This window comes from Enhydra lutris, unplaced genomic scaffold, assembly GCF_002288905.1.
Source record: "Enhydra lutris kenyoni isolate GAN:26980312 unplaced genomic scaffold, ASM228890v2 scaffoldscaffold4, whole genome shotgun sequence".
In the NCBI taxonomy this organism is placed as follows: domain Eukaryota; kingdom Metazoa; phylum Chordata; class Mammalia; order Carnivora; family Mustelidae; genus Enhydra; species Enhydra lutris.
Window position 1 is genome coordinate 49,564,658 of NW_019154088.1, and position 24,088 is coordinate 49,588,745.

At 38.4% G+C, this 24,088-nt stretch overlaps 1 protein-coding gene across 3 annotated transcripts in view; it reads right to left on the bottom strand.

Annotated features, from left to right (window-relative positions):
* The window catches only part of LOC111140203 (thioredoxin domain containing 16), a 108,427-nt gene that overhangs the window by 70,116 nt on the left and 14,223 nt on the right, over nucleotides 1-24,088 (bottom strand). For all 3 annotated transcript variants that reach the window (XM_022492552.1, XM_022492547.1, XM_022492541.1), the window contains exons 5-6: nucleotides 20,255-20,328; nucleotides 19,307-19,381 (exon numbers count right to left, since the gene is read on the bottom strand). In XM_022492552.1, coding sequence (XP_022348260.1) covers nucleotides 19,307-19,381; nucleotides 20,255-20,328 — 149 coding nt within the window. The remainder of the gene's footprint in view (nucleotides 1-19,306; nucleotides 19,382-20,254; nucleotides 20,329-24,088) is intronic.

Genomic DNA, 24,088 nt, shown 5'->3' on the forward strand with positions numbered 1-24,088 from the left:
ATATATTGTATATTCTCCTACTTGCTTTCTCCTTATAAAATTTTATCACCAGAAACAATCTTGCAGACTTATAACATGAAAGAATTTCTGCTTCTCCCATTTTTAACAACCAAACGGTGAAGCTTCCAAATTCATTCATCCATCAATCCAGTATTTTATGAACACCTAATACATGTCATGCAAGGTGCTATGCACTGGTATAAGGACTTCGTATAATAGAGCAACACATAGGGAAATAATCATTTCCACCAGTTAACATAGAGCTGTGAGGAATTCAAATCCAAGAAAGTAATGTTTTATTACAATTTCCCAGTAAAAAGTATATCACTATCACACATGAACCCCCTGACAACATTGTGCATTAACAAACCTGACACAGATTAAAGAATAAGCAATAGACCAATCCTATTAAGAAAGGACCAACACGGGTGCAGTTTAGGATCTCAGAGGAAGACATTTCTAAAGGTAGCTTTTTCCAGAGGTTCTATAATAAAGTCACCTTAAGACTCAATAGCCTGGCTTGGCAATAATATGTTAAAGAACAAAGTATTAGCAAAATTTGTGATAGTTGAAAATAACTCCCATAATATTTGAAGTTCATATTATTATAAGTAATATGTTCATTTAAAGGGAAAGAAACCACTTTGTGACAAAACACTGTCTCAAGAATACCAAGTACCACATCTTAATGAAGAGTTCATGAGATTTCATTGTTTCTTATAGTCCTGGATAATCTTTCCTTTTTGAATCATTTCATGGTATTTAGGAATCAAAAATGACTATAAGAATGGTCTCTCTTGGGGCGCCTGGGTGGCTCCGTGGGTTAAAGCCTCTGCCTTCGGCTCAGGTCATGATGCCAGGGTCCTGGGATCGAGCCCCTCATCGGGCTCTCTGCTCAGCAGGGAGCCTGCTTCCTCCTCTCTCTCTCTCTCTGCTCTGCCTACTTGTGATCTGTCTGTCAAATAAATAAATAAATAAATCTTTAAAAAAAAAAAAAAAAGAATGGTCTTTCTTGGAGCGCCTGGGTGGCTCAGGGTGTTAAAGCCTCTGCTTTCAGCTCATGTCGTGATCCAAGGGTCCTGGGATTGAGCCCCGCATCAGGCTCTCTGCACAGTGGGAAGCCTGCTTCCTCCACTCTCTCTCTCTCTCTGCCTGCCTCTCTGCCTACTTGTGATCTCTGTCAAAGAAAGAAAAGAAAGAAAGAAAGAGAAAAGAAAAGAAAAGAAAAGAAAAGAAAAGAAAGAAAGAAAGAAAGAAAGAAAGAAAGAAAGAAAGAAAGAAAGAAAGAGAAAGGAAGGAAGGAAGGAAGGAAGGTCTTTCTTTGCAACTGCTACCTCATGGCAAGTATCACAGCACCTATCACAGCATGAATTCACATGAATTCACTTCTGTTAACACTGTGTGTGGAACAAAACCACAGGTAGACATCTGAATTTGGATTCCTTTTTTTTCTAAATTGCAAATTAAGAAAAAATAATTGCATTTTTAAAAAGATTTTATTTATTTATTTCAGAGAGAGAGAGAGAGAGAGATCACAAGTAGGCAGGTAGAGAGCGGGGGGGGGGGGGGGGGGCGCGTGGAGCAGGCTCCCTGCTGAGCACAGGACTCTGAGATCATGACCTGAGCCGAAGGCAGAGGCTTAACTCACTAAGCCACCCAGGCACCCCAGACTTCCTGCATTTACACAGAAAAAAGCAACTAACACTCATAGAGTACTGGGTAAAATGCACAATTTATTTTCACAGGCATTACCTTCTTTGATCTTCACAACAATCTCATGAGGTGCAACTGTAACATTTAAAGATGTGCAAAACTAGCAGTCAGAAAAGATAAATTGCTCAGATCATACTATGGAAAATAAGGAATGGGAACTCAAATACTCAGTGAATCCTGACTTCCTCATATATCATACAATTTTCCAATCCACATTTAAGATTATAGTGCCTCAATCACCCATCCTCTACCTAACCTGCTTCACACTGGTTAAATATAGGATATTCTCAATCAACAAATAAAGGTTAGCTGCTATCTCAACCTTCTTTTTCTAAATATTACCCTTTTCCATCCAGAAGCTGGGAGTAAAATTTTCCTCATATGGTTATCAAACCACTCAATTCCATTAGTTTTGACTATGTATATTTTAGAAAACAGGACTAAGAAGTTTTAGACTATAAATCCCAATTCTCATTTTTAATTTAAATGTTATTTATTTTGCAAATTGGTAAAAATTCCCATATGGTTCAAAACACAAGTACTTCTGAGTTGAGGAGTTGTATCTACCTATATGCCCTCCCCCAATCCCAGTTTCCCTACTCCATTCCTGTAAGCCAACATTATCAGTTTCCTGTGAATCTTGAATATGTGTGCCATATACATATAAGCCATAACCATGTATTTATATATGCCTCTGTTACAAGACAGTCCTCCCTGGATTTCTCAGTGTTCCTACACAGTCCAAGTCTCCCACAGATGAAACCTAGCATGACATTAACATTGGAGACTGTCTCCTCTGTACCTTTCTAAGCTTGCCTCCTTTCTCTGAAGCCATCATCTCCCATTCAAGGAGCAATAAAACCTTTCCTATCCCCCCTGGAGCCAAAGAGTTAAATTTAGGGGCAGAGATCTTCTCCTGCCCCAGAGAAGATCTGTTTACTTTCAAAGGGAAAAAAAATAAATAAATAAGATGAGCACTCTACCACTATCTAGAAAGAAAGATTAAATGTGTCAGCTCTTTTAGAAGCTCAGAGATTCATGGGCCCCTGAGTGATTCAGTCAGTTAAGTGTCTGCCTTCAGCTCAGGTCATGATCCCAGGGTCCTGGGATCCAGCCCTGCATCAGGCTCCTTGCTCAGCCGGGAGCCTGCTTTTGCTTCTCCCTTACCTTCTCCCCCTGCTTGTTCTCTCTTGAGCTCCCTCTCTTGTTCAAATATATAAATAAAATCGAGTAAAAAAAGAAGCTCAGAGATTCATAATTTCTGAGTTCTCCTTCTCCAAACCTCACTATAAGTCTAGGTGTAAGCATATGGCTCTCACATTGTTGCTCTGTGAAGACCTGGCTAAGGGGGACCTAGTATTACCATGCTACCCTGACTGCTGTCACTGCCGTGTGGTCTAACTTCTGATTCAGAGTCCTGGTGTTTCTGCAATTATATATACAAGTAGGGTAATACCAGAAACCCTTCTGAGATCTAGACTTAATACCTGCTGTCTTACATACATGGTGCTGAGTTATACTCTCAACACTCACTTGGTTTAGTTTACTTAACATATCCTGAAATATCAGTGCAAGAAAAAAAAAATTTTTTTTGAGAGCAAGCCAGCAAACACACAGGCACGTGCATGTGTGCTTACACATACATGTGCACAAGGAGGGGAGAGGAGGAGGAAGAGAGAGGATCTTAAGTAGGCTCCACACCCAGCACAGAGCCCAACACCAACTGGACCCTGAGATCATGACCTGAGCCAAAATCAATAGTCAGAGGTTTAACTGACAGAGCCACCCAGGCACCCCAATGTAGGAAAATTTTAATAGACAGTAAGTCAGTATATTTTTACTCAATGATGTTTTAGGAGTATTTTAAATATCTTACCAAAAACACTACTTAACTAGCTGTAATGGTCCAAAAATAGATAATTCTTTAAATGTTTTGTGTAATTGCTTACCCTAACTTTATGTGTTTTCCTATTCTTCTATTTTTACTAACTTAATCTTTTTCCTAAACACAACTTTCCTATGTTCAGAGAAAAAAAGTTAGCTAAAACCTTGATCTTTTCTGTTGTCAAAGAACTCTCAATGAAAACATTCTACATAAAGAACAAGTTCAAATGCTTTGAAGAAAAAATAATAATTAGCATAGGTTTACACGTTTTTAAAAAGTCAAATAAAGCAATACAAATATTCTCAAATACAAGTTTTGAGTACATATACAAGTATTTTGAGAAATATAAAAACAATCTAAATATTATATATAAATATTTCTTCTTCTTGATTATAATAAGGCTAAGAAGAGGACTTGAGTCAAATAACTGACAAGTTAATTGAAATTAACATGTCTGAATAAATGCCAGTGAGTTTTGGCTCATCAGTTTATTGCCTAATAAAATGTTTAATTTAAACTTAATAAGATTTATATATAATTATATACCTACTATATAATATACTTATATATATACACACACATAGTTTATATATTTATTTAGTATCAGGTAATGGTGTCTTTGAAAAAAGACAAAGTTCTTATGTATATATTTAATATCAAATAACAGTGTCTTGGGGCCTCTGGGTGGCTCAGTAGGTTAAGCCTCTGCCTTCGGCTCAGGTCCTGATCTCAGGATCCTGGGATCAAGCCCTGCATCGGGCTCTCTGCTCAGCGGGGAGCCTGCTTACCCTGTCTCTCTGCCTGTCTCTCTGCCTACTTGTGATATCTCTCTGTCAAATAAATAAATAAAATCTTTAAAAATAAATATGTATATAAATAAATAAACAGTGTCTTAGGGAAGAAACTCAAGGATATAACCAAAAATAAATAAATAAATAAATAAATAAATAAATAACTGTTTAGATCTGGGTAATGGGATTATTAAGAATTTTACAAGGGTTTTTCATGGCTTTCTATATTTCTTATGCATTCTATAATAAACATATTACTGTAACCTAAGTTTGTTTTTCCAGTCTTCTTTAAAATAATAAAAATTCAATAAGGTCAAAGGACATAAGCTTAATGCATATAACTATAATTATACATTATACTTGTTTCCCATACACATATATTATACATACATATACACACATAAAATATCAATATGTGTATGCTAGAAGACAATGAAAGAAAAGAACCCATTTACAATAGAAACTAAAGAGATAAAATACCTAGCAATACATTTAAGTGTCCAGTCATAAATCATGAGAACACTAAAACTCTACTGGAGGTCACAAAAGAAAAGCTGAACAAATGGAAAGACGTCAGGTTCCAGGATGGGAAGATTCATTATAAAGATACCAATCATCCCTAAAATAATTTATAAATTTAATGCCAGTAGGATTTAGTCAGGGAGGGGAAGAAACTGGATGAGCTAATTTTAATGTCATATGTAAACAAAACAAGCAATTCTGAAAACAGAAATATAAAGGCCTGCTCATATGAAATATGAAATATATAAGACCTTCATATTATAAAGCCTCAATAATTAAAGCAATGGTACCAGTATATATATATGAAATGGTCCAAAGATAGACCCAAATATATATATACATTAGCATTTAATATAAAAGGTAACATCTTGAATAATGAAGAGATTCACTAATCTCAGTTGTATTGAGTTGTATTGAGACAACTATGTAGCTACCTGGCTAGTATAGAGCTAAATCCATTTCTATACTAGTTAAATTCCAAACATCAAAGATTATGTTTAAAATTGAAACCATTAAAACATTAAGAGAATAAATACAAATAGAATCTCATCTTTGACAAAGGAGCAGAAAGCAATTTAATGAAGAAAGGATAGCTAAAACAACTGGACATCCACATGCAAACAAATGAAATTAGATACTGGCTTTACACTTTCACAGGAATAACTCAAATGAATCAAAGATCTAAATATAAAACATACAAACATCTTCCATAAAACTTGTAAAAGATAACATAGAAGAAAATCTTGATGACCTCGGATTTGGCAATGAATTTTTGGATATAACACTGGAAGTACAATCCATGAAATATGTTAAGCTGGACTTATTATTATTAAAAACTCCTGCTTTGTGAAAGACAGGTTAAGAGAATGAAAAAAAGCCAAGCCTGGAAGAGAATATTTGCAACATGTCTAATAAAGAATTTGTATTCAAAATATACAAAAGAACTCCTGAATAGTGTTGGGAAAACTGGTTAGCTACATGCAAAAGAATAAAACTGGACCACTATCTTACACCATGTACCAAAATACATCCAAAATGGACTAAAGACTTGAATGTAAGACCTGGAATCATAAAACTCCTAGAAGAAAGCATAGGTAGTAAGCTCTTTGATATCTGTCTTAGCAATATTTTTTTGGACCAGGCAAAAAGTAACACAAGCTAAAACAAACTAAAGGGATTACATCAAACTAAAAAGATTTTACACAGTGAAGAAAATCATCAGTAAAAGGAAAAGACAACCTACTGAATGGAAGAAGATATTAGCAAATCGTACATCCTATAAGGAGTTAATATCCAAAATATGTAAAGAATTTATACAACTTTAAAACTCCCAAATAATCTAATTTAAAAAATGGGCATAGGACTTGAAAAGATATTTTTCCAAATAAGACATACAGATGGCCAACAGGTGCATGAAAAGATGCTCAACATCATTAATCATCACTAATCAATAATAATCATCACAGAAATGCAAATCACAACTACAGTATCACCTCACACCTGTCAGATTGGCTATTATCAAAAAGACCAAAAAAAAAAAAAAGTGCTCTTAGGCTATAAAGAAAAAGGATCCTTTGTACAATGCTGTTGGAAATGTAAATTGGTATAGCCACTATGGATAACAGCATGGAACTTTCCAAAAAAATTACAAATAGAACTGCCATATGATCCAACAATTCCACTTGTGGGTATTTATCTGAAGGAAACAAAAATACCAATCTGTAAAAATATATGCACTCCTATATTCATTGCACCATTATTTACAATAGCCAAAATATAGAAGCAATCGAAGTATCCATGGATGAATGGATTTTTTAAAATGTGACATATACATATACACATATTGTAGTATTACTCAGCCATAAAACAGAATGAAATCTTACCATTTGAGATAACACAGATGGACCCCAAAGTGTATTCTGCTAAGTCAAGTAAGTCAAACAGAGAAAGACAAATACTATATGATTTCATTTACATGTGAAATCTAAAAAACAAAAGAACAAAACAGATTCAAGGTGGGAGGGGCTGAGGGCAAAATAGGTGAAGGGGATTAAAAGGTACAAACTCTCAGTTATAAAATAAAGTCATATAAAGAGAAATACATCGGTTTGATAAGAATCTGCAAGACCATGATGTTCTTGATCTGTGCAGGTTATTAATGTGTAAGAGCTGCCTATTCGAGGATTTCTCTAGAGGCTGGCAAGAGTACTGAACCAGCTGTCATTTCTATCTTGCTAGTCTGACAGGCTTGGAAATGTCTGAACCTTTGGACCCACTTTCCTTTCTTACCCAATGTTTTCCTGGCAGAACACTGTGGATTGTTAATTGCCATAAGCTGGAAAACAGTTTGCATTTACAACTATAAATGTATTCATCCTTTTAACTTATGTAAGGATTTTGTACCCAATTCTCAATTCTTTAAGACAGGACAGTAAATTTTGGTTTCTATTGTCCTGTGAAAACATTAGGCCCCAGCAAAGCATCATTGTGTGAGGAAAATAAAGTGCTGCGGCAAAGAAAATAAAAAATAAATAAGTCATGGAGATGAAAGCACAACATGGTGACAGCAGTCAATGGTATTATAGTAACTTTAATGGTGACAGATGGCAAGTGTTAGAATAATTTGCCAACGTATAAAAATATTGAATTACTATCATGTACACCAAAAACTAACAGGCTATTGTGTGTCAATTATACTTCAGTAAAATAAATAATAAAATTTAAAAAGACTCTTGGTTGTCAAAAACACAAAACTTCAACAATAAGAAAACAATCTAATTAAAATATGGGCAAAAGATGGGGCAAAAAAAATATGGGTGGCTCAGTCTGTTAAGCATCCAACTCTTGATTTTGGCTCAGGTCAAGATCTCAGAATCGTGAATCTAAGCCCATTGTAGGGCTCCACGCTCAGCAGGGAGTCTCCTTGAGATTCTCTTTCTCTCCCTCTGGCCCCCAACCCCTCTAAAACAAATCAATCTTTTTTTTTTTTTTGTAGTTTTTGATGTAGTGTTCAATGATTCATTAGTTGTGTATAATACCCATGGCTCATCACCACTTGTGCCCTCCTTAATACCCATTACCCAGCTACCCCATTCCCCTCACCCCCTCCTTTCTGTATCTTTCAGTTTGCTTCCCAGAGTCTGGAGTCTCCCATGGTTTGTTTCTCTCTCTGACTTTCTTCCCATTCAGTTTTCCTCCCTTCCCCTATGTCCACTGCGATGGACCAGAGCAAAGGACCAAAGGACCATAAACAAATCTTTAAAAAAATAAAAATAAACATAGGCAAAAGATCCAAATAGATATTCCACCAAAGAAAATACACAGATGGAAAATAAGGATATTAAAAGATGCACAACATCATATGTAATTAGGAAATTGCAAATTAAAACAATGAGATATCACAACTGGAATGGTTAAAAATTTTTTTTTAAATTGACAATACTGGAGCACCTGGGTGGCTCAGTGGGTTAAAGCCTCTGCCTTTGGCTCAGGTCATAATCCCAGGGTCCTGGGATTGAGCCCCACATCAGGCTCTCTGCTCAGTGGGGAGCCTGCTTCCCCTCTTTTTCTTTGCCTGCCTCTCTGCCTACTTGTGATCTCTGTCTGTCAAATAAATAAATAAAATCTTTTAAAAAAAATTGACAATACCAAATGCTGACAAGGATGTGGAGCAACAGGAACTCATTCATTCATTGTGGGTGTGAATACAAAATAGTACAGCCCACCTACACATGAACATTTATAGAAGCTTTATTCATAATTGTCAAAACTTGGACTCAACCAAGATGTCTTCAATAGGTGAATGTATAAACAAACACTGGTATAACCACACAATGGGATATTATTCAGTGATAAAAGAAATGAGCCAACCAGAAGAAATAAACAGACATTTCCCCAAAGAAGACATCCAGATGGCCAACAGACACATGAAAAGATGTTCAACATCACTTATCATTAGGGAAATGCAAATTAAAACTACAGTGAGATACTACCTCACACCTGTTAGAATGGCTAAAATCAAAACCACAAGGAACATGGGTGCCTGGGTGCCTCAATTGGTTGTGTCCAGACTCCTGATTTTGGCTCAGGTCAAGATCTCAGGGTTATATGATCAAGCCTGGTATTGGGTTCCATACTGGGCATGGAGCCTGCTTAAGATTCTCTCTCCCTCTCTCTCTGTCGCTCCGCCACTTTCTCTCTCTCTCAAAATAAATAAATAAACACAAGAAACAAGTGTTGACGAGTATGTAGAGAAAAAGGAATCCTCATGTACTTTTGGTAGGAATGCAAACTGGTACAGCCACTCTGCAACGGTATGGAGGTTCCTCAAAAAGTTAAAAATAGAGCTACCCTATGATCCAGCAATTGTACTACTAGGTGCTTATCCAAAGGATACAAAAACGCTATTTCAAAAGGATACATGCACCCTGATGTTTATTGCAGCATTAATTATAATAGCCAAATTATGGCAGCAACCTAAGTGTCCATCAATAGATGAATGGATAATGATGTGGGGTGTGTGTGTGTGTGTGTGTGTATACATATGTATATACATATACATATATGTACATGTATACACACACGTGTGTGTATATATGTATACATACACATGTGTGTATACACACATATATGTATGTGTATCTGTGTGTGTATGTATGTATGTATATATATATATATAATGGAATATTGTTCAGCCATGAAGAATGAAATCTTGCCATTTGCAACAACTTGGATAGAGCTAGAGAGTATAATGCTAAGTGAAATAAGTCAGTCAGAGAAAGATAAATACCATATGATTTCACTCATACACAGAATTTAAGAAACCAAAAAAAGAGCAAAGGCAAAAAAAAAAAGAGAGAGAGAGAGAGAGAAACAAACCAAGACACAGACTCTTTACTATAGAGAACGAACTGATGGTTACTAGAGGGGAGGTGGATGGGGTGGATGGATAAAATAGGTGATGGGGATTAAGAGGTGCACTTGTCATGATAAGCACCAGGTGATGTATGGAATTGCTGAATCACTAATTTGTGCACTTGAAACTAATATAGCACTGTGTGTTAGGTATACTAGAATTAAAAGTTTTTTAAAAATGAGCCATCGAACAATGAAAAGACATGGAAGAAACTTAAATACATATTGCTAAGTAAAATAAGTCAATCTGAAAATCTACAGTTCTATGATTCCAATTATATGACACTCTAGAAAAGGCAAAACTACAGAGACAGTGAGAAGATTAGTGGTTGGGGAGTGGAAAGGAGGGATAAATAGGTGAAGCATTTTTCAGGCTAGTGAAACTATTCTGTTTGAGATTATAATGGTGAATATGTATCATTATACATTTGTCAAAACTCACAGACCTGTAAAACAGAAAGCCTAAATCTTACTGTAAACTATGGACTTTTGTTAATAATGTATTGATATTGGTTCATCAATTGTAACAAATGTACCACACTAATGCAAAATGTTAACAATAAGGGAAACTGAATACAGAAGAGAAAGGAGTTATACAGAATTCTCTGCACTATGTGCTCAATTTTCTCTAAATCTAGTACTGCTCTAAAACAACAAGAACAAAATCTAGGGGCACCTGGATGGCACAGTCAGTCAGTTGAGCATCCAACTCTTGATTTTGGCTCAGGTCATGCCCTCAGGGTCTTGAGGTCAAGCCCCACATCAGGCTCTGCATTTAGCACAGAGTCTGCTTGTCTCTCTCCTTCCCTCTCTGCCCCTCACTCCCACTTATGCTCATGCTCTCTCTCTAAAAATTAAAGTCTTTTAAAAAAAAATCTAGTTCATCCTCTAAATTGGAAGGGTAAGAGACTAGTAGTGGTGTCTTGTACACTCATAATCATATCCCAGAGAGAGAGAATTCCCAGTACCATGGGCAGAAATTCACAAGTTGCAAAACCTAGGTTTGATTTACTAATTCTTCTCTTTAATCAAGTTGTTTGTTTAGGACAAAATTGATCTGAAGACTGACAGAACAAACTGCGCATCTAGAGGGAGAGAAGAAGACATATCATGGAAGGTAGGAGGTGCAGAGATGTGGTTTGGGGGAGAAAGAGATCATGCGTGCTGCAGAGGGCAGGGAACCCTGGTCACAGAAGAGGGAAGGAGGGAAGAAGAGAGGAATGCACAGGGGACTGCATATGGAAAACACTTCCCCAAAGCAACTGACAGGGAAAATGAGAGGAGCTGATTTTTTATATTTTTTGACAACCAGTGGGGCTCAAAGACTAGAGTTTTAGCTATCCACAGCAAGATTGGTGTGGATCCTGGCAGGGGCTACAGTTCTCCTGTGGAGAAAGAGGTCAGATAGCCTGGAGGCAGATGTTGATCGCAGGATTCCTTGGGACTCACTAGGAGAGGCAGTTCCCCATTCTTGGAGCGCATCTGGGAGAGGTGGACTAAAGAGCCAGCAGGCACGATTTCCCTCCCCACCTCTCAACATAGATGCAAAGACACCTGCTGAGGGCAGCTAACCTAGACACCAGCTCTTTGCTGTGGTTTACAACAAACTCCAAACCCCTGCACTTTGGTGCGACTACTCTTCTGGGACAAACCTGTATCACTCTCAGCACAGTGAGACCCTGCCCTATAGGACAGTGTAGGACCCCACCATGCCAGGTCCCTAAAGTTTGGAGTTTTAAAACACAACCAGTCTGCCTGGGATAGACCCCAAGGTGCACTGTGCTATCAGGGGGGCAGCCATGCTAGACACAGACAGGGTAAAGGCAGGCATCTGAGGGATGCCTAGGACACATGAGGGGAGATTCTTTGCTCTTCCAGGAGGACTTCCTGGACAGTGGCAGGCACATACTCCCCTCTCTAGGGGCAAGGGAGAGAGCTGGCCCCATTTCCCTCCCCCACCACTCAGCATAAACTAATTTCAATAAGCAGCACAGTGCCAACAGTGGTGGGCTAAATAGCTTACACCAAGCCTTGCACAGGGTCTGCTGCTGCTGCTGCTTTCTTAGACAAGTGTGCCTAAGAACCAGCGTGGTGGGACCCTCTCCAAGAATACCAGCACAACCCTCCATCCCCCATATTCCACATCTACTAAACATAAAGCTCTACAAAGCTTCAGCTCTAGTGGAAATAGCATCAGGTCTCTTTTAACAGACGGGAGAGCGCCTGGGTGGCTCAGTGGGTTAAGCCTCTGCCTTCGGCTCAGGTCGTGATCTCAGGGTCCTAGGATCGAGGGCTGCATTGGGCTCTCTACTCAGTGGGGAGCCTACTTTCCCTCTCTGTCTCTGCCTGCCTCTCTGCCTACTTGTGACCTCTCTCTCTCTGTCAAATAAATAAATAAAATCTTTTTTAAAAAATGGGTTCCTGGGTGGCTCAGTGGGTTAAAGCCTCCGCCTTCAGCTCAGGTCATGATCCCAGGGTCCTGGGATCGAGCCCCACATCGGGCTCTCTGCTTAGCTTCCTCTCTCCTTCCTCCTCTCTCGCTGCCCACCTCTCTATTTGTGATCTCTATCTGTCAAATAAATAAATAAAACCTTTAAAAAAAAAAAACAGACAGGAATACACTAGTTAAAATGTGCCACACTCTGGCCAAGATCCAAACACTCGCCACTGCAGACAAGGAGAAACTCTGAAGAGGACTGACCTGAAGGAAAGAGGGGCCAAAACACACAGCATCAGAGTATACACTCTGAAACACTTCCTGAAGCACCAGGCCCTGGACAGTACAGGACCTCTACTTCATAAAACCATCACTCTCAAGAGAAGGAAAGATAACAGGCTTTCTTTTCTTTCTTTCTTTTTTTTTTTTTTTATACCTTATATAATTATCTGACACAGAGAGAGCACAAGCAGAGGGAGCAGCAGAGAGAGAGGGAGAAGCAGGCTCTCCACTGAGCAAGAGAGGGAGAAGCAGGTTCTTTGCTGAGCAGGAAGCCCAATGTAGGGTTTAATCCCAGGACTCTGGGATCATGACTGGAGCCAAAGGCAGACACTCAACCAACTGTGCCACCCAGGTGCCCCCATAATAGGCTTTCCTAACACAAAGAAGAAGACAGAATATACACAAAATGCCAAGACAGAGGAATTCATCCCAAAAGAAAGAATAAGAAAAGATCACACTGTCAGGGATCTAATGAAAACAAATATAAGTAATATTCCTGATCCAGAATGTAAAGCAACAATCATAAGGATACTAGCTGGGCTTGAGAAAATCACAGAAGACAGCAGGGAGACCCTTATCTAAGAGATAAAAAACCTAAAATGTAGTCAGGCTGAAATGAAAACTGCAATAACCAAGATGCAAAACTGACTGTAATGACTACAAGGATGGAAGAAGCAGAGGAACAAATAACTGATATAGAAGACAAAATTATGGAAAATAATGAAGCTGAAGAGGGAAAGAAAAATACTGGATCATGAATGTAGACCTAGGGAACTCAGTGATTCTATAAAGCATAATAACATCTGTATCATAGGAGTCCCAGAAGAATTGGGAAAAGAGGGCAGAAGGTTTATTTGAAGAAATTACAGCTGACAACTTTCCCAGTCTGGAAAAGGAAACAGATATCCAAATCCAGGAGGCACAGAGAACTCCCATCAAAATCAACAAAATCAGGTCAACACCAAGCCACATCATAGTAAAATTTGCAAAATATAAAGATAAGGAAAAAATACTAAATGAAACAAGACAAAAGAAGTCCCTAACAAATAAGGGAAGGCGAATAAGGTTAGCAAAAGATCTCTCCACAGAAACTCAGCAGGCAAGAAGAAAGTGGCATGATATATTCAACATGCTAAATGGGAAAAATATACAGCTCTTATGCTCTTCATATCCTCTATCCTGCAAGGCTGTCATTCAGAATAGGAGAGATAAAGAAGTTTCCTAAACAAACAAAAGGAGTTTGTCTAGTCTTCAAGAAATATTAAAGGATACTCTCTGAATGGGAGAGAAAGATCAAAAATGACAAAGACTAGAAAGGAACAAAGAAAAATCTCTAGAAACAACAACAAAACAAGTAATAAAATGGCACTAAGTTCATTATCTATCAAAAATCACTCCGGGGGCACCTGGGTGGCTCAGTGGGTTAAAGCCTCTGCCTTCGGCTCAGGTCACGGTCCTAGTGTCCTGGGATCGAGCCCCACATCGGGCTCTGTGCTCTGCAGGGAGCCTGCTTCCACCTCTCTCTATCTGTCTGCTTCTCTGCCTACTTGTGATCTCTGTCTGTCAAATAAATAAATAAAATCTTTAAAAAAAAAAAAATCACTCTGAATATAAATGGACTAAAAGCTCCAAAGGACACAGGGTGTCAGAATGGATTTAAAAAAAAAAAATCAATATATGCTGCCTACAAGAGACTCATTTTAGACCTAAAGACACCTGTATATTGAAAGTAAAGGTATGGAGAAATATTTACCATGCAAATGGATGTCAAAAGAAAGTCAGAGTAGCCATTCTAATATCAGATAAGCTAGATTTTAAAGAGACTATAACAAGAGAGGAAAAAGGGCACTACATCATAATAAAGGGTCAATCCAACAAGAAGATCTAACAATGGTAAATATTTATGCCCCCAACTTGGGAGCACCCAAATATATAATTAATAACAAACATAAAGGAATGCATTAGTAATAAAATAATAATAGTAGGGGACTTTAACACCCCCCACTTACATCAATGGACAGACGATCCAAGCAGAAAATCAACAAAGAAACATGGCTTTGAATGACACACTGGACCAGATGGACTTAAAATAACAGATATATTCACAACACTTCAGCTCAGAGCAGCAGAATACACATTCTTTTCAAGTGCACATGGGACCTTCTCCAGAATAGATCACATACTAGGTCACAAATCAGGCCTCAAATAGTACAAAAAGACTGAGAACATACAATACATTTTCCAATCACAATGCTATGAAACTTGAAGACAACCACAAGAAAAAAATTGGAAAGACCATAAATATATAGAAGCTAAAGAACATTCTACTAAAGAATGAATGGGGGCACCTGGGTGGCTCAGTTGGTTAAGCAACTGCCTTCAGCTCAGGTCATGGTCCCGGAGTCCCGGGATTGAGTCCTGCATCAGGCTCCCAGCTCCACAGGGAGTCTGCCTCTCCCTCTGACCTTCTCCTCACTCATGCTCTCTCTCACTGTCTCTCTCTCTCTCTCAAATAACTAAATAAAAATCTTAAAAAAAAAAATTAAAAAAAAATGAATGGGTAAGAGAGGCTAATTTTCAACAAAGCAGTAAAGAATATCCAACGGAAAAAGGACAGTCTCTTCAACAAATGGTGTTGGGAAAACTGGATAGGAACATACAGAAGAATGAAACTAGACCACTTTCTTACACAATACACAAAAATAAATTCAAAATGGACAAAAGACCTAAATGTGAGATAGGAAAGCATCAAAATCCTAGAGAACAAAGGCACTATCTCTTTGACATCAACCATAGCAACTCCCTACTACATACATCTCCGGAGGTAAGGGAAAGAAAAGCAAAAATGAACTATTGGGACTTCATCAAGATAAAAAGTTTCTACACAACAATGAAAACAATCAATAAAACAAAAAGGTACCCTTTGGAATGGGAGAAGATATTTGCAAATGACATATCAGATAAAGAATTAATATCTAAAATCTATAAAGAACAAACTCAATACCCAAAAAACAAATAACCTAGTTAAGAAGTGGGTGGAAGACATCAATAGACATTTTTCTAAAGAAGACATCCAGACCATTCAACATCATTCATCATCAGGGAAATACAAATCAAAACTACAATCAAATACCACCTCAGAATGCCTAAAATTAACAACACAGGAAACAAGAGATGTTGGCGAGGATGCAGGGAAAGGGGAACCCTCTGGCCCTGTTGGCGGGAACGCAAACTGGTGTGGCCACTCGGGAAAAGAGTATGGAGGTTCCTCACAAAGTTAAAAATAGAACTACCCTAGGATTCAGGGTAGTTCTAGCACTGCTAGATATTTACCCAAAGGATACAAAATACTGATTTGAAGGGATATAAGCACCCCAATGTTTATGGCAGCATTACTAAGAACAGGCAAATTATGGAAAGAACACAAATGTCCATCAACTGATGAGTAGATAAAGAAGATGTGGTACATGTATGTGTGTATATATATATGTATATACATAATGGAATATCACTCAGCCATCAAAAAGAATGAAATCTTGCTATTTGCAACAATGTGGATCGACCCAGAGTGTATCATGCTAAGCAAAATAAGTCAGTCAGAAAAAGACAAATGCCATATGTTCTCACTCATATGTGGAATTTAAGAATCAAATGAACATGGGGGGTGGGGTAGGGAAGAAGCAAACCGTAAAACAGAGCTTTAACTATAGAGAACAAACAAGATTGATGGAGGGAGGTGGGCCAGAGATGGGCTAAATGGGTGATGGGCCTTAAGGAGAGAAACTGCTTGCCAGGCACTGCATATTTCAAACAGATGGTTTTAGCACCTTAAAGCAGAATGTCAAATTGAAAGGTATTTTTTTCCCTCATGGTTATTTGGAAGGTGCAGCTATGACATGGCATATTATTTAGCACAGTTCTTCAACATTCTAAATATCACTACAGAGAATTTTTGTAAAATACTATATTCCACAAGTCATTTTTCTTACATTTTAAATTAAAATGAGAACATCGCCTCTTTGCAATTCTACATTTACATTCCCCCCCTCAGTTTCTTCTTCTCATGAGTGTTGGTGTTGTGTCAGATGCTCCCTGAATAACCTGTATGTTGACTACACCTACATCTGTACTCCTCAGTGGTTCAAATTCCCACAGGTCCCTACTGGAGACTCAGGTCTGATGGGCTTCCCCTTGTTAAAATAGACTCATCTTCCCCTGTCAATCTGTTCTTCTTCCTTGCCTACTTCAGATGTTAATCAGAGAGGATTTGGGGTAGAGTGAGACTGGAAAGACAGAAAAGAAGAGATTAGGGATTAACTTCGAGTCTATAGTTTTGCTGATTATTACCAAATTAGCCCTTAGCAAATCCAGTTAACTTCACTCCTAAGCATTAAAAAGGAAATCCCCTCTTTGCTATCTCTATTTTACCTCCCTAGGTTGTATAATGGACACACAATGCTTTCTATGTGTGCTTGGACTTCACAAATCTGTCTCACGTCCACCAGAAAGAGCTCGAAGGTACTAATCTGATTACATCACTTACTGCCTACAACCCTCTATTGAGCAATCAGACATTGAGGTAGTCAAGACAGTGAGCCAAACTTAAGTAACAATCAAGTCTTTATTCCCTCATTGTAATAGGAGGGCAAGCCAGAGGCCAATAGAGAGGCCCAGTTCCAGAAGGGCTCAATTCCTTGCCACAACCACCATGGGCCAGCATTAGGCAAGGGTTAGGTGGATGCAGTCACATGCATGGAGGCATCTCACTCCAAGAGGCCCCAAACAAAAGGCTCTTGACTATGGACTTGTGGTCCAAGGGGAAAGGAAGGGGGAAGAGCCAGACATGGAAAGATACTGAGTCAAGTGGAGGAAAGTGCCTCAACTAAAGACCTCTGATAAGAAGGTCTTAGCAAAAGCACCTAGGAGGTGCCTCAGTCAAGGTCCCTGATAAGGAGGCCTCTGTATAGGGACACCTGGGCTAGAAATACAGGTTACATATGAGCATGTCTGGCCTAGGTGCCTGAGTCCTGGATCTCAATTTTCTCTAGAAAACACAATGCACTGGGCACACAGCCAGTCTGGTGTGGGCAGGGCACCTTTCCTCTATGAGGGCTGCCAGACGAAGACTGTAATTGCCTATGGTCATGACTCATAGGTCACACAAGGATTCTGGCTTGGAGCTAAACTCCTCACCCTTCAGTGGCTACTCCAAAGCCTCAACTTCTTCACATGGCAAACAAAGATCCTTTCATCTGAACCCCATACCTACTTTTCTGCTCTCATCTCCTGCTTCACATTTCATACTCCAGTAAAAACTGCACCCCTCCATGGGGCACCCGGTGGCTCAGTCAGCTAAGTATCTGCCCTTGGCTCAGGTCATGATCCCAGGGTCCTGGGATCAAGCCCTACCTTGGGCTCCCTGCTCAGCAGGGCGTCTGCTTCTCCCTCTCCCTCTCCCCCTGCTCTCTCTCAAAAAAATAAAAATCTTTTAAAAATTTTATTTAAAAAAAACTGCCCCCCAAAGTATTCTAACCTCCATGCCTTTGCTCAGTTTCCCCTGCCTCCCCACCTTCTGTTTCTTCACCAAGCAAACTCCCACTTATCCTTTAAGATTCATCCCAAGTGCCACCTCCACCAGGAAGCCTTCTTAACAAATATCCACCTCCATTCTAGACACAAGGAATTTTTCCCTGTGTTGTGGATCCTTATGCCCTCATACATAGAAGTTGCTACCAATTTACTTACTACTTAATATTCCCTGTTTCTGTATCTGTCTATGCAACAAAACACTATATTCCTAGAGAAGAGAAGCCATACCAGCTCTTTGGAATTCCTCTCCAAAAGGCCACCACTTACTCTTTACAACTGGCTTCTTAGTCTACAGGTCTTAGGCTCCATCACTGGCAGGGATTTCTAAAATCTTTTCATTTATATATGATGGGTACTGGAACATTTAAAAGTGTCCATTTTCAAAATGATAACCACAACTTTTCACCTATAAGTTTTGAGTTTCCTGTTATTTAACTTTCACCCAATTTTTATGGGAATCCAGTCCAAGAGGAGAAGGAATAGGGTAGCCAAGCAGACAACAAAGATACTCATGTCAGCAAAAGTCTAAGTGCCAGCAGTCCTAACATAACATTAAACTGGAAAAGTCCATGTAACCTTGTATCCCTGATTAAGCTGTAGCTTCTAGCTGTGTCACTGAGGAGGAAACCAGACTCCATTCAGGGGGAGAATACAAGAATGGACTCCTCATAGGCCTAAATCCTAGGTGTAAAGATTCCATGCCAGGGAAGTTAAATTTAGATTCTCTCTCTCTCCCTCTCTCAGTAAACACTAAGATGTGTGCTGGGACTATTTGCACTGTTTCGGCACCTACCGAGTAGGCACAGAGCTACAGACTCCAGAAAAATCTGGCTCGGATGAGAAGCAAGCCAGACATTTTAAAAATCCCAGTGAGAATAGCAAAATGAGCTTCTTACCTGTAAAATCCTTACTCCACAGTTATACTCAAAAGGAAAAGCAATACTATCACCATGTGATTGTGTCCTCTCCTATTTCTTATATAAAAATGTTTCTGTATCCTCTGCCATTCAAGACATTTGAGATCCTCTACATAGGGAGAAGACAGACCAGTAATATGTGTGAATGAATGCCTACAAATATAATGTTAAAACCCTAAAATATTTTAATGGATTGTGGCAGCCTCTAACGAAATCAAGAGATAAACAACAAATGAATGGGTACCTCCGTACTTACAAGAGAGCATGAGCAACGATGGCATTCACATCAAAAAGAGTATCAGGAGGGAATTCTCTAAGTAAGGTGTTGCCCCTACAAAAAATTTCAAAAAGCATTACAGAAATATTCCCTTGAAATTCATTTTTCTTGTCTTTCCAATACAGTAGGTTGTAAGTTCTTTGATGTCAGAGCCTGAGTGTTATCTATTATCCCATGTACCTCCCCTACCAGCATGCTGACCATAAAACACACAAAAATATTTATTGAATATTTACACTCAATAAATACGTTGACTTTGAGGAGCTTAGACCCTGGGCTAGGCAAAAAGACTGGGAAAAACACTTGAGTCTCAACAAGGCTTCCTACCAACTTCCCAGTCATATACACACACATTCCCTAAATGGGCTGGGAAAGGAGACAAGTTGGAGAGAAAAAGAAGTGTCCTTAGCAGTTGATCTCGGAGGAGACAGAATCTGTCCCCTCTTCTTAGGCCAAATCCAAATAGTTTGGGAAAAAGACTCTGAGAAACCTCAGAGAGACTAGCATACCAAAGTGGAAAGGAATCTGTAACTGGGACATTGGCAGATCTTTCAAAAATACATTTCTTAAAAAAAAAAAAAAAAAAAATACATTTCTTTCACACCCAAATATGGACCTGACGGATCTACTCAAAACACTAAATTTGTTAAGTGATTACTTTTCAGGCACTTATAGTAGGAATTTACATAAGAATTCTCATGTAATATTCAAAACAAGTCAGTGAGGTAGGTTTTAGAGTTATTTTATCTCATTTTATAGACAAGAAAGCTGAAGCACAGGTAACAACTCTATGGCTTAGACTGTTTGCTAAGCTTCATTGACTCCTACTGCATGCAACTTTATTCTGACTTAGTGATATTTTGTATATTTTAACATTCTAGAAGTATAGCTTTATATCTGCCTATCACACTCAAAAAAATACTTTACCTGAATAAATATGCTTTCATCAAATCCTTCTCTTTTCCACAGTATCTTGATGTTTCTTCTTTGATACAATTAACCTTTAAAAGATTATATTTAAAGTTTAGAGTATATATCAAAAGGTCAAGTTTCTTGGTTAGGGAAACAAGAAGGAAAATTAAGCAGTACAGTCTGTCTCCAGATCAGATTTTTTTATTTTACTTTTCTTTCTGATTTGTATCCTGAAATTGCTCATTTATTCAAGTGCTTGAGGTAACCCTAAGGAATTATTTCTACATCTAATAGTTCTATTTAATTGTACTTAAGCGTTTAGATTTAACTCAACCTTATAGAACAAGTTAGAGGTAACCAGGTAGAAAAGGAAAGAAACAATTAAGGCAGGACAAAAAATCATGAGTAAAAGCCAAGAAGCAGAAGTAAGTGGTAAGTTGGGAGCATGAAAGCATCTCAACAGCTAGAATACAGATACTGTTGGTTTCTTACCCAAAATCCATCCTTCCCTTTTGTTTTACTAACAGAACTTCCCTAAACCCAAGTGCCCCAATGAAAGACTTTTCCAGACTCCCCAACAGGTACAGATGGCTGAACAGTGTTCGAAGTCACTGGCATTGGATTCCAGATGGTTCCTCAAAGGGAGCTGACTTACACTCTTTTCCCACTTCTGACAAAAAACAGACAAGGCGGCTAGGGCACCAACAGTAATCATGGACCATAAAACATCTTGAAAGGAGAAACCCTTGCTGAGGATGGTGCCACAGAAACAATGAACCTTAATCACTGATGACATTAAAGCAGCCATAACAGCCCTTGATGGTTTATAATCTAGACTCTGTGTGAAAAATACAAGGATAATCCTGGCAGCAACATGAAGATACAATGGAAGGCAAGCGAGTGCAAAGATAAGGAGGCAGGTTAAACGAGTATCACATCAGTGCAGGGCAAAGATGACTGGCACCTGAAGTAAAGCAGAGAAGGACAGAAGAGGTTCAAGGGATCTTTCACCAATCCAGCAAGGAGATCTAGGAAGAAGACTGGGCATGTGTTTGTAGCATAGGATAGAGGAGGAAGGAAAGAGATAAAGAGAATGAAGAGGTTTCGAGATGGGGCAAGGAGTAGCTGCCAACAAAACTTAAACTAAGGCTGGAAGCAAAAGTTATTTCATTTTAGACTTTGTAAGTTTTTGTTTTTGTTTTTTTTTTTAAATGGGTTCAGGGTTTTGTGTGTCTGTGTGTGTGTGTTGCTCAATTTAATTTTAATGGAGTCTGAAAGGAAGCAGAATGACAACTGGGGAAGCCATGTTTATTTTCAAAAGCAAGAAAAGGAGAACTGATACTCAGAAAGAAGTATTAGGAATAGAGAATTAGAATTAAAAGTCAAAATACAGCTATACCCCTCCCCCCAAAAAACTGAATGTTAGCAAGAATTTTACAAGTCAGAGTATAGGGAATGATTGACATTATGACAATAGACTTTTTTTTCCATTCATCCCATTCAACATATATATGAACACCTACCATATGTCAGTCTTCTAGTCACTGGGGGTACAGTTAAGTTCCAAATAAAAATCTTTATCTTTAGAACTTACATTCTAAAAGTAGATACAATTTTAAAAACTAATTAATATGCAGTGTTAAGTCCCATATAGAAAAAAATACTAAGGGGACAGTGTATGACAGGACATTTTAGATAGGTAACCAAGGAAGGCTTGCAGGAGGGAGTGACCTTTGCACAAAGAACAGAAGGAAAGGAACGATGCATATGATTATATAAATATATGGAAGAGAGAAGTTCTAAGCAGCAGGGAAAATATTTGCAAAGGCCTTATGGAAAAAAACACTTCTAGCTTGTCCAAGTAACAAAAAGAGGACCTGTAGGTTTCAGGAACAAACTGAGCTAGGTAAGAGACAAAAAATGAAATTAGAGAGGAAGCCAGTGTCAGTAAGAGGGAAAGGTTTCTATTTTATCCTAATGTAATGGGAAGGGGTAGCAAAGTGACCTGACACATATGAATTATGTGTGGAGAAAACTCTAGTGGGACAAGAGTTAAAGGAGAAAGACCAATTATTAGAAGGCTACTGTAATTTCCCAGATGAGAAGTGAAAAAGATTTAGACGGGCAGGGTGTGGTGCAAGTGTAGGATGTGAGAAGATTTGAGAAGTTTTAATAATAGAACCTAAAGATTTATTGATGGATTGTTTACAACAAAATGAAGAGTCAAAGATGATCCAAAGGTTTTTTTGTTTTAAAACCTGCTTTGATATAGTAAGATAGCTACACCAGCTTTCTTCTGATCATCACTTACATGATACATCTTTTTCCTTCATTTACCTTGAAGATGTCTGAAGCCTTTATTTTAAGATGAATTTCTAAATAGTACAGAGTAGGGTTTGCTTATCATACCCAGCTTGGCAATCTTTGTCTTAACTGGAACATTTAGTCCAATTTATATTTTAGTGTTTCCTTCATCTGCACCTTCCTCCTGAAATCTTAACTTTTAAAGACAATCTCAAAATGCTACTTTTTGTCAAGTCCTTCCTACTACCACACATGACCTTCCCTGACAATCAGGTATGAGCTTCCCTTCCTTTAAACCTAAATGGCATTTTATTTGTAACTATTACAATGACTGTGTTCTGCTAATTTCTGAAATGATTTGCGAATATATTTTTTCTCCCCTATTTAAGATCTAAATTCTTCCAGGAAATAGACCAGATCTTAGTCACATATCTATCTAAAAGACTAAACAAAGTCACCTCATTTCAAGGTCATAAACATTTACCCAGTATCTATTGTGTGCCAGAGAGTGAGCTAGGTCCTCAATATAGGTCTGTCTTATTCACCAGTCTCCTTTCCACACAGCTTAGCATCCTCAACTGTAAAATCAAGGCTTTAAGTTTTGTTAGTTCATAAAGGCAACACCCTGGGCATAAACCTTAATACTCTATTTTAGTTACTAGATACACGGTTATTAGCTACTAGATAAACAGCATGATTATCCCTTTTGAATGTCATACCAGCCTAGTATCTTACTTCTAAACTTTAGACTTTTATTAAAAGCGCCTTGAAGATGAGCACCATTATCATTCTAGAGTGAAATCAGTTGTTCAAAGTTAACAAAGTTACATATAGAATTGACATAAAAAATATTTTTTTAAGTATTTAGCAGTGATATAGTAAGAAACAGATAATTGGTTTTTGCCCCTGGTTCCTGACACAGGGCTCCTGAAACCCTTATTATTTCCTGAGTGATAGGAGTATCTTTTGTTCTAATATTTGGTCTTAAACCCCAGTTCCTTATATAAGAGCTTCTAGGAAAACTCCTGTAGTGTTTAAGAGTAGCTTTCTGCATGCTAATGAGGTGACTGATCCCTGATGGCTCCTATATAGCTTTGAGATGGAGACTCTTAACCGAAAAGACAAAGGCATGATTACGCTGAACTTTCTGTCCTACCTCCTATCCTCAGGAGATTGAGTTAATCACCAAGAGCCAAAGATTTAATCAATCATGTCCACATAATGGAACCCCCATAAAAACCCTAAACAACAGGGCTTGGAGAGCTTCCAGGGTGGTGAACACATCCAAGTACCAGGAGTGTGGCACAGTCCAAACCAGAAAAGGACAGAAGCTCCTGTGCTCAAGACTTCCAGACCTCGCTCTATGCAACTCATCCACTGGGCTGTTCCAGGGCTCCATCATTTATAATAAACCAGTACTAGTAAACAAAGTGTTTTCCCTTAATCCTGCGAGCCATTATAGCAAATTATCAAACCCAAGGAGGGGGTTGTGAAAGCCCCCAATTTGTAGCCAAGTCAGGCAGAAGTTGTAGGTAACCTGAGAAT